This window comes from Theobroma cacao, chromosome 5 (assembly GCF_053813885.1).
Source record: "Theobroma cacao isolate CCN51 chromosome 5, ASM5381388v1, whole genome shotgun sequence".
NCBI classification, from domain to species: domain Eukaryota; kingdom Viridiplantae; phylum Streptophyta; class Magnoliopsida; order Malvales; family Malvaceae; genus Theobroma; species Theobroma cacao.
The window spans coordinates 11320661-11331992 of NC_142643.1; the positions used below are offsets into that span (position 1 = coordinate 11320661).

Below are 11332 nucleotides of genomic sequence, written 5' to 3' on the forward strand. Positions count from 1 at the left end.
ATTTTTGTTTATTATCTTTCAAATTTGTATAAAGCTCTTCATTATTAATTAAAACTCTAACCATTTATTTAAATGTTTTTTTTAATCTTTTTACATTGAAACTAACTAGTTGAACGGGAAATCGATGATACCACCGGATCAATCTGCGATCAAGTTTTTTAATTATTGCGTTTAACAACCTAGACCTTGAGGCACTTTTCTATGTCAATTATCAGACATTCCCAACAAGGCTTCCGATGTCAATATTGAGACGTTTCCATCATGTGCCTCCTGTGATTAAAGAATCTCCTCAAATGGGATTTGATGCAACTCAGCCTTGTTTTCCTGGAACTTGAGTTTCATCCGTCTGTGACTAAATATTCCCTTCTTCTCAATTAACGGTTCCTTACGTCTTCTCTTAACAAGCAGACTGTATGGGCAAATGCTACTCTATTATCATTCAATTCTTCCTTGCTGCCTTGAGAGAACCATTGTCAGTATATCATCTGCATTAATTATGATCTGCATGATATTAATAATATGAAGAGTGAATCAAGATGGACAAAATCCCTTCTAATTTGCAATTACAGTAGTCAAATACTAAGAGAACGATCTGCATTGCTTCATTTGAACAACTTTTACAATTTAAAAATCATTGTGAACCATTGCCCTTTTACTGCATTTGCATGGGCAGAACATGGGAGAAGAAATGGAATAGTATCATCATTTCAAGCACTATATGTACGGGCTTCTATATCTGATGGTAGCAGTTGGCAAAGTACTTACTTGAGAAGAGCCTAAAACAACAATGCGAAGTCCTTACATGTTCATACAGTAGCAGCTTTCAGAGAAAGAAAATCTGAGATCTTATTGGTGTAGAAATCTGGTTGTATGGAATTGTTGGGGCTTTGAAGCATTGACAAACTGGTCACACCTATTCAAAACAAAAGAACTTGATTATACATCTAGTGCACAAACTAAGGTTAGAAGAAGAAAAACTATGCAGTAATTTGTTACCTGAGAGAACAAGTAGAGTTTTACATCCACCATTTTGTCCAAACAAAATGTCAGTATCTAATCTGTCCCCAACCATGCATATCTGAGACTTGAGAATGCCGAATCTGTCGTATAACATGAAAACAACGTTAGAGAAAATTACTGTTTATTTAATGCAATAAAACATTTGCCAATGTACATTTGTGCAGAATCACCAAATCCCTTGTGAAACAGATTACCAATGATTGTGAAGTAATCTACACTTTGAGGGGGAAAGGTGAAAAGCACCAAAAAGCAGAAGGAGAAACAAATGAAATAAGATATAAACCGTGATCAGAATAAGCTCCATGAAAAAGAGACGAGCATGTCTTCACTGTCCCCTTTTGTAAACATAATCCAATGCTGATAAAATGTAGAAACTCCATTGCTTTTTATGTCCAATTATATATACCGGATATTTCTAATGGGTTTTAACAACTGCACACTTAATTCAAATTCATGTTCTTTCCCCTAATGATCTTATCCAGGAAAAGCTGATTCTCCTAGCTAGTCCAAATTTTTAGCTCCTTAAAATACAATAATATTTATCATGAACGAGAACTTCTAGTACAACACAATGTTTATGAAGTCTTACAATAAATAGAGCTGTAGACTGCCTGCCTAGGCACATATTAACCTATTGTAATAAATTAGAAGTCACTTATATGCTAATTCGACTCAAGTCAAAAGCACTCATGTTATTGCTTGCCAAAGAAGCACCGAAGATACAAAACAATATCAAAAAATTTTGAAACCATACTTGTTCGCAAGGTAGTCCATCATAAAAGTTGAGGGCTTTCCCACAACAAGTGGTTCACGTTGAGTGGATCCGCAGATGGCACCAACCATAGAACCACCACCTGAAAGCAAACATAGATTATAGTGACTTGCAGAATTAAGAAAAATGATTGCATTATGAGTTTACAGCTCACAATTCCAAAACTAGGATGAAAGAGTTTTCAGGATATGTATTATCCAAGAATGCCAAGTCAACATGTTGCTTTGAAGTTTTGAAAGTTTTGAAACTCTGATTCTTTTTGTAATTCTTGAAATTGATAGCCCTTAACAGCACCCAGGTTTCTTTTTTTTTTCTTTTTTTAATGTTTTTTGGTTCTTCGTTTTAATTGACAAAATAACAGCACATGCTTTTCATAATGCTTAATGGCAAAAACAATTTCCAGTAATATTGGAAACCATAGACTGCTGTTGACATATTAAGGATTTTAAATATTTCCCTTGGAGAACTTTTGGCTTTGACTCTTAACTTTTACACAAGAAAAATAAAATTTCAAGAATGTCAAAATTTAATAGAGCTAACAAGTATTGATATCTCAAAGCATTATAACAACAGAAAGGAAATATCTTATGTGCCCAAAAAAAGAAGGGTTGATATCTCAAAGGAGGCAGAATATTAGAAAATCAAGAAAAGAAAGGCACCAGAATATAAGATAAAGAAATATGATAACATTCAAGAAGACACAATCTTTGAAAGTTCACCTGTAACTGCTCGTTAGAGAGAATAGGTAAGAAAAATGTAACTAAGGAGGATTTTCGTTATTCAAAGTGCATTAGTTACAAACAAATAATATCCCCCAGAAAAGTGTCTCTACAAGTTGCTTATAACTTACTGAATACTATTATTAGCATTGGATAAAACATCAGACAAAAATAGACAAATGAACTAAAGCTAACATTCCAAAACACATTAGGCCTCTAACCTTCTAAGTATATTTTAGTGTATCAATGCCCTAGGGCCAGTCTAACCGACATTTCTTGTTCAGGCAATAAAATTTCTGAATTCAGCCTTTTTTTTTTTTCAACGTGCATTAGACAATTTCAAATTTTAGACAGTCTTAAGCAAAGATACAACTCACTTGGTATGACATGGACGGTCTTAGTGGAAGGATAAGAAGCAACCAGATAAATTTAGCTGTCACCCTTAAATTAGTTCTTTAAATAACTGAGATGAGGTATAGAAGATACAATGCTGATTTCTGTTTGGCAGTTGGTGTACACTGATGATTGGAAAATGCTGCTTTGATAATTTATGCTCCAGAATTCAGCATATACTATTAGAGGTCTTCCGTAACATCAGAAAATAATTTTACCAAGCAAGGAAACCAATGACCGATAATAACTTCATAAGAGAAGAAGATGATGTTGCGAAAGAAAAAATTCCAGTCAGGGAGAAGAGAAGAGAACCTGCCCATTCCTGAGCATCTGTGAGATGAGTGACAGCATCACGATTTGTAGCGATGAGAAGACACCCTGGGTTTTCACGTACACAAAGTGTTCCATACCTCCAATGATAGATTCAAAAATTAGTAACCACATACAATAAAAAAAACCATATATTTTTAACTTGCAATGTATTTGTTAAATCATTCCCTCAGCTTTGAAATTCCTATGAGTAAATTGCAGTATCCACTTGAAGTTTGACTCAGATATCATTATCACCACCAAACTTTTGATAGTAATAATTTAGCCCTTAAAATTCCAATCCATGTTGATTAAAATATTCCATATGTAATACTAGTGTGTATCAAAATGTTCATTGATCTATTTATCTCTGTTGGTTATATGTAGGCTCCACTTCCCTTCATAAATCTCTACGCTGAGATCCTTTTTGTCAAAAGCACTCAAAACCTTGCGGCATAAGTAAGCTGATCTGTTAGCATATGTCCAAATATGTTATTAGAGAAATGGAAAACTTACTGGACTTTATAGTAGTTGAAATATCGATCAAATCCAACGACAACAGCCCCAACCTATAACAAAAACATTATTATCATGACTGAAAGTTCAAAAAGAATAGCTGCCTTCTGTATGTTTAGACACGAAAAGTGAACTTAATGAACATTGACACATTTTTTTCCATAGTTTCTAATAGTTAGAACTCAAAGGAGAAACCAAGAAGAGGTAGATAAGATACAAGAAGAGAATACTCACATCTTTATCATGCTCCATTAAAAACCCTGGCTTTAGTTCTATCTTCTTTCCCCCATCATCCTGCAAAATAATTAATACATAGCATCATAGATAGAAATAGAGTTTTCTCTTCGTGTAAAAGAATATGCCAAGAGCAAATAACATTAAAACTGCCAGCAAACTAGAAAATGCTTGCAAACGAGTGAATTTGGCATTAACTGTCAGGTTCTATGGTTTTGTATGGTTAGACAAAATCCCTGCTACCCCAACCTTTCTACAGAGCCGGTGGGTGAAAAAGTAAAATGGTAAAAACCCTCAATTGAATGTAGCTAAATGCTTGGAAGTATAACATCATGTGCATAGAAAAATAATAGGAATGTTATCATCTATATGGATCTTTATGCCAGCCTAATACGTGACATGCTGCTGTGTCTAGCTCTGGTTTCAATAGAGAGATGTTTCTATTATGTTGAAAATTGGAAACGCAAATGTCTCACTTAAGCATATAAATATTGGGATCTGCTATATCCTCCTCCTCTTCTTTTGTAAATAAGCTCTCAGCAATTTGTGGTTTGTACCAAGTTTGTTTGCCAAAATATCAAAATTTTCATTATATCAAGAGAGGACATCTTATCCATACAATAAAGTAAAGAGATTCCTTCAAGGAATAAACAGAATAGGACTACCAATCTCATGATGTTTTTATTGACTGACTTGTGGGATGATGAGAGAATTAAGGTAGTAGCAATATACGTGACTGTTTAAGTAGTAAGGATTTAAAAGAAAATCCCCAGCGAAAGCACAACCTTAGACTGGGAGGCATGATGAAAAGTATTAATGTGATGCATCCCAACTACTTTGGATCAAGACTTGATTGAGCTTTGTTTGTGAAAGTAAGATTAACTTCACAAGTTCCCCCTTTTCGGGATCACACAAATTATTTTGGCAGTTTTTCAGATTTAATGAAATGATATCTAAGCTTGATCCTTAAAATATTTGCAAGAATTTGGCAAATTATGATAGGACAGTATGTACACTGATATATATCTATATATATATATATATATATATGTATGTATGTATGTATGTATGTATGTATGTATGTATGTATGTATGTATGTATGTATGTATGTATGTATGTATCATCCATTAATACTATATCAGGGGACATTGAAGATTCCATAATGTTTCAAGAATACTTAGTGAATTATGCAAATTGAAACTCATACATACTGGCCCACCAAGGTATTGGAATCCAGCAAGCTCAAGCTCCTTCAAGATGCCATCCTCACCAATCACATAAACCTATATCACAATCAGCTATCAGTCCATTATCATTCTTATGAACTCACCAAATTAATAATTCATAATCAACTTTAGAACACTAGATCATAAGTAAATCTAGGAATAGCAAGAATAATAAGCACAGAGTGTTCATTGATATACAAAACCAAGACGCTAATGGGGTAGTAAAAAATGAGGGGAAAAAAGAAGCAGCATTTAGTACTTACTAACGAGACAAAACAAATAGAAAAGGAGTATGACAAATGAAGACACCAAAATAGAAGCTTATAGAAAATCAGCCATCAAATGGTATGCTAAACTCTTGGCTCGCTGCTAAGCAATGGAATTGGGCATGATGCTGCTGACTTGACAGCAAATTTTCAGTTTTACTCAGCAGAGAACTCAGAATATTCAATAATACTTACTTTTTTATCTTTTGGGAAATTAATGGACTTCAAATATGCAGCAGCAGCAAATGATGACGCAAAAATTTCCTCCTGAAAGTATTAGTCAAGTCAGAACTTGTGATCGAGAAATAGAAGTGAGCAAGACTGAAGATTCATGGACTAACCTCAGTGACATTGAGACCAAGTGTCTCAAATTTTTTACCATACTGTTTTCTAGATTTTGTTGAGTTGTTGGTAACAAAAACCAGTCTCTTTCCCTGAGGAACAACAGCATCAACTTGTCTCTTAGCCATAAAAACAAGGCATTTTTTATTTTTTCATAAACTTTGTTGCAGCTTTTTTGAATACTAAATTAATTTGATTTAAAGTGCTAAGCAATTTCAGCAGGGAAAAGAAGATGAAAGAAGAAAGGTGATTCGGCATATTCTCGGAGATTCATATAAGTATAAATGTACATGTCCAGGACTCCAGGCTTAATTACAAACCTTTGACCGAAGCATATCAAGAGTTTCGGGGACTCCATCTATTAATTTATCTCCCTTCCATATAACTCCTGCAAAATAGTGATCCATTAGTAAAAAAAAAAAAAAAAAGAATTCTTTTGATGGCATCGTCATCAAACAATAAATCCCATCCCATCTTGCAACTTATTGCTAGTACAATACCAAAAGTAACAAAAATTCATTCCCAGCCGAAAGGATAAACTTATTATTTAACTAGCAATTTCTTAGCTACCATTAATGCTTCGCTTTAGTTGATAAAAATCCTAGACTCTGATCTCAATCTTTTATCTTTATTTTCTCAAACAAGAAAAACTCATTATGGTAGAAGGAAAATCATGGCAAGCTAAGAATCCATTGAAACGAGCAGTAATGCAAAAAAATAAAAGTGATCACCATCACAATCGAAGATAAAAGTCTCGACGGAGTCAACAAGCTCGTCGGCGTTTTCCAAAGGTTGAGCCGATGCCCTTGTTGTAAAAGTAAATCTCTCCATTGTTCGTGCAGACTTGTTGTTGTAACTACAATTGCTACTTCTCCATGCGATGCGTAAAGCAGAAAAGGAGCGCAGAGAAGAAAGCCTTCTCAGACACAGAAATCGATGAGAAGGACATATTAGAGACTTGGATGAGGCAGCAGTAGTAATAGAGGCTGAAACTGAAATCGAAACTGCCGCTTTAGTTAGCATCTTCGCTCCCCTTTTGTTTTTTTGGTTTAGTTTTCTATTTTTGTTTATATACATATAAAATTTCATTCGAGTTTTGTGACGTGGCGGTAGTTTGTGGCCGTTATGCTTTTGCTTGTTTGAGTGGTGGCACTCTGTCTTATCATCCATTTTGTGGTTGTGGGCCATCAAAGCTTTTTTCTCTTCTTTTCTTTTCTTTTCCTTTCCTTTTTCAATAGCTTATTTTCATATTTTGTTCACATAAAATTATTTTACCAATTTTTAGTCAAGTTTACGTTTGACTTTAGAATTTAGAATTGTTCAATTAAGGGTTTCCTCTTAATTATACTTTACTACGTGGGGGGCTTTAGGGATTTTTTTAAATAATAAATATGAATATGTAAAATTTATTAAAAAATATATCAAAATACATAAAAATCGTTGAATGTGCTTTGTTGCGGATTTATAATTTTTTAGGGAATTATTGAATATCAAAGATAAATTAATAGAATTTGTGTAATAATTTGAAATATATTATGAAGTTTTCTTGGTTTGAATGAAATTTTCTAAACTATAATTAAAACATTGTCAAATTGAGAATACACTTATCAAGGGAAAGCAAGATATAATAAAATTTAAAATTTATTCAATTGATCTCAATTTGGGCTCAATATGAGCATAATATATAATAATCTCATTTCTACTTAAACAATTTTATAATTATAACAAGATAATTATCAAGAGAAAATGTACAAATATTAGTAATAACAAAATGCTGCATCTCCTGTACAAAAAGAAAATTATTTTCAATATTGTGTTATGGACCTTCATGGTGTGTATGAGATCTCTGTTCGGATTGCATGAACATAGAAAACATAAATCATAAGTTCAAATTATTATGCTCTTTACACGAAAAAGAAGCAAAGTAAAAAAGAAATTATTTTATATTTAATCACAAATATACAACATTTGAATAACTATATAAGTAGGCAATATATAGAAATTTGCAGAAGATACCATTTTAAAATTCTTTAGAGCAATTGAGGAAGGTGATGCAAACTTTGTTGAATTGCAAGCAATTCGTGAAGCCTTTATTCTTTTTAATGGTGTTATGAGTCACAAACAAATTAATGTTTGGGTGGAGAGTGTTGGAAAAATAGTGTATTTCCATAAGATTGCAACATCTCACATTACCAATGTCACGACCCGGTACTGCTTTCGAGCCCGTGACAATGGTCGCGACGTCTCAGTAGACATTCGTTACCCGAAGTGTCAACTGGAATCTCGCAAGGCTTTAGTACCATTTTTTTATCTCCCCTGTGAGTAATCAGCACCAAACCTCGTTTTTAAAAAATTTTAAGCTTTTTCCCTTTCAAAACTGTGGAAAAATAATTTTTGCCTCACAGGGGCGTTTTTGTCATTTTTTCTCAAAATTTTTCGAACCCGACTAAAGATGTAGTAGATGAGTGGAAACCACATATTTCATGATTTAAAATAAATTTGGATGTCTAAAACATTTATTAAAAATGATATTGCAACTATTTGAATAAAATCAAAATTGTAAAACCCGACCCTATAAATATATGTCATGACATACATGCACTGAGTAGTATGTTATTATGTTAGGAAAGCACCTAAGAAAATACGAAATCCGGTATCGTACCTAACGGTACACTTAAGTTGATTTAACCTCAAACTAGTTCAAATAGAAATTGTAGAATGAAATTTAATATTTTATAGTCCAGGAATGACTAAAAATGATTGTTCGGAGTTCGAGGGTTCATTTGGGGTAAAATTGAAAATTTTGATGTTTAAGGGCAAAATCGTCATTTTGCCACCTAAGATAATAATTTGATCATGGAGTGAAATTTTTTACCAAGCTTAACTATTTGGAGTATAATTTAATGATAAAAAGTGAAAAAGTTTAATTCTGGTGATTTCTGGAGTGTTGGGGCAAAATCGTAATTTTACCACTCGTGGACAAAATTTGAGATTTTGAGAGAATTTAGATCAAATTTTAATAAATTAGAGAATGGTATGAGTATAAGGGATGAAAAATATGTCTATGGGTAATTTTTCAGTTTTTTGGGCAAAAATATAATTTTTCACTTTTACGGGGGCAAAAGTGTAAATTTCAAAAATTACTCCACCGAGACTTTGGATAATTCTGAGAATTTTATCTAAGCTATGGATATGTGGGACAAGTGTATGGTGAAAATTTGGAAACAAATGGATGAAATTTTAAAAATGGGCCAATGGGAAAGTGACACGTGGTATTTTTTTAATGATATAATATTATTTTAATGAAAAGCCAGCCCATTTAAACCCCATTTTAAGTGCTGGCTGGCCATAAGGGAGAACAAGAGAGAAAATAGAGAGGAAAGGAAGAAAAAAAGAAAAACCAAAGAGAAACAAGAAAATTCAAAGGGAATTCGCGTTTTTCGTCCGTTTACGCGTCTAACGGTAAAATTTTTCGACTTTAGCTTGATTTCTACCTTTCTTATGCCTTTGTTTCCATTTAGCATGCTTGAGGAGAGAGATCAAAAAGTGATATCAAGGGCTGGACGAAATTCTAGGGGAGAGATTTTGGAATTTTTAGGTTTTGATTTTTAGTTAAATTGATAGTTTTGGTTAGTTAAATGTGTTTAGAAATTAAATTGGGCAAGAAAGCATTAAATTTTCACAATACCCACCCTTGGCTGAATATGCATTGATGTACAATGATGATGATCTGATTTTTATTCTAGGAGAAATGAAGAGAAAACGATGAAAAATGGTTAAATGTGATAGAAAAACAAAGTAGAAAATTAACTGAGTTAATGTCCCATTTTTGGCCGAATTTTTCAAGAAAGAGAGTGAGCTGATTTTGGTGATTTTAGAGGAATATTGGCTGATAATTAATGGTTAGAAATGTTGGAGAGAGAATGGGACAATTTAGAGCTAAAATAGAGCGCGTTACTAATTTATCGGGTAAAGTGCCAAAAATAGGTTAATACTTCGTTTAAGCCATTTTTGGCTATTGCATTTCATACCATGCATTAGTATAGGATTTAAGTCAAATATATAGTGATTTAGCATTAATGTGATGAATTGAGTAAATTTTTGCAATGTGTCTTGGAGGAGAGCCTTCCAGTAAAGGCAAGGAAATCGTACCCGACGAGTAGTTATCGGAGCACCTAGAAAGCTTTTAGTTTGTACAAACGGTGAGTAAACTTATTATTATTGTAAATTATCTAGAGTTTATTTTTAAATGCTCTTTATGTATTTTATGAAATGAAAACGAGATTAAAACGAGATTTTTTATGTTTTAGAAATAAATGTGACAAATAAAGATATATTGTGTTGATTATGAAATTGAGTAATTGGAGACTTTTAACTGTCTTGAAAATTATATATTTTCCTATGAATGACTTATGAGATATGAATATATGTGGCTATATTTGATAAATTGCATTGAAAATTTATGTAAGCTGTTTTTACTATGCAGGCTGGGTAAATAAATAAAAGCCACGTTATACTGTAAAAAATTTATTAAAATTGGTGAGTTTAGTCACTGCAGTGACGGGTTTTCGTGGATTGCCTATTAGAGGGGCACGGTAAACCCGGTTATATAGTTACTCCGGTTGTAGAGGCGAGGAGGGTAACTCCCGGGGTAGTATTAGAGCTCACTTCACATCGAATCCCCACGTGAATGTGTAACTCGGCCAACGCCAATGAACGACTTGTTTTAAAAATAAAAATGTGTTTCATATGTAAATGTTGTAACAACCTTGGCGGACTCAATTAGATGCTTCGGCCAAGGTATCCCCGAGGATTAGTTTTGGCTTGAACCTTATTTTCTTTTATAAAAGACATAAGCCTTAACAACTGTTTTGGTAAATTACAAATATTTTATGGTTTAAGAAATAGATTGAAAACATTATGAAATGATTTGTGATTTGTTGTTTAAACTTGCCTCCCTGTTACTCGCCTTTAGATATTTATGATAATGTCTGTTTACTCATTGGGATTGCAAAATCTCATCCACCTCATTTCCAAACATTTCAGGGCTGTAGTAGCTTGTAGATACCCTATTTTGTCGAGGATTCTAGTTGACATCTCTACCACACAGACTGTAGGTTTCTAGCACCAACACTGGGTGTATTTTGGGCCACTTGTCATTGTAACCATTATTGTACATTATAACTTTGTAAATTTTTGTATATGTGAATTTATTTTACTTACATGTTACAAAAGATTTCTTACACGTGTTTCTATAAATATTGTTTTATATAAAAAAAATATTATATTTTAATCAATATTTTGAATAGTGATATTTATCTATAAATCCTTTTAAAATATTTTTGTCTTTTGATTTACTTGAGCAAGAAACTATTGGAAATTGTTTAAAATGGAATGTTTAAAAACGATTGCTCACAGAAAAGGCAAGAAACTGATATGTAAGTCTTGCGAGGTTTTGATTGGCATTTCGGGTAATGAGTGTCAATTGGGGCATCCTGGCGACATGGGCTCGAGGGAGGTTTCGGGTCGTGACA

General features: G+C 33.1%; 1 protein-coding gene across 3 annotated transcripts; it reads right to left on the reverse strand.

The window, feature by feature from the left end:
* Window positions 1–343: 343 nt before the first annotated feature.
* On the reverse strand, window positions 344–6856 carry LOC18598468 (phosphoglycolate phosphatase 1A, chloroplastic-like). 3 transcript variants are annotated; one of them, XM_018121943.2, is made up of 12 exons: window positions 6530–6856; window positions 6119–6186; window positions 5798–5890; window positions 5652–5723; window positions 5176–5247; window positions 3964–4023; window positions 3730–3782; window positions 3217–3314; window positions 1775–1874; window positions 997–1100; window positions 803–913; window positions 344–485 (listed from the first exon to the last, which is right to left on the reverse strand). In XM_018121943.2, the coding sequence occupies exons 1-11, from the start codon at window positions 6819–6821 to the stop codon at window positions 807–809; spliced, it is 1119 nt and encodes a 372-aa protein (XP_017977432.2). In that variant the 5' UTR covers window positions 6822–6856; the 3' UTR covers window positions 344–485; window positions 803–806. The 3 variants fall into 3 exon arrangements, with proteins under 3 accessions (XP_017977432.2, XP_017977431.2, XP_017977430.2); XM_018121942.2 differs by having other exon boundaries at window positions 360–501; XM_018121941.2 differs by lacking the exon at window positions 344–485 and having other exon boundaries at window positions 581–913.
* Between the last annotated feature and the right edge of the window lie 4476 nt (window positions 6857–11332).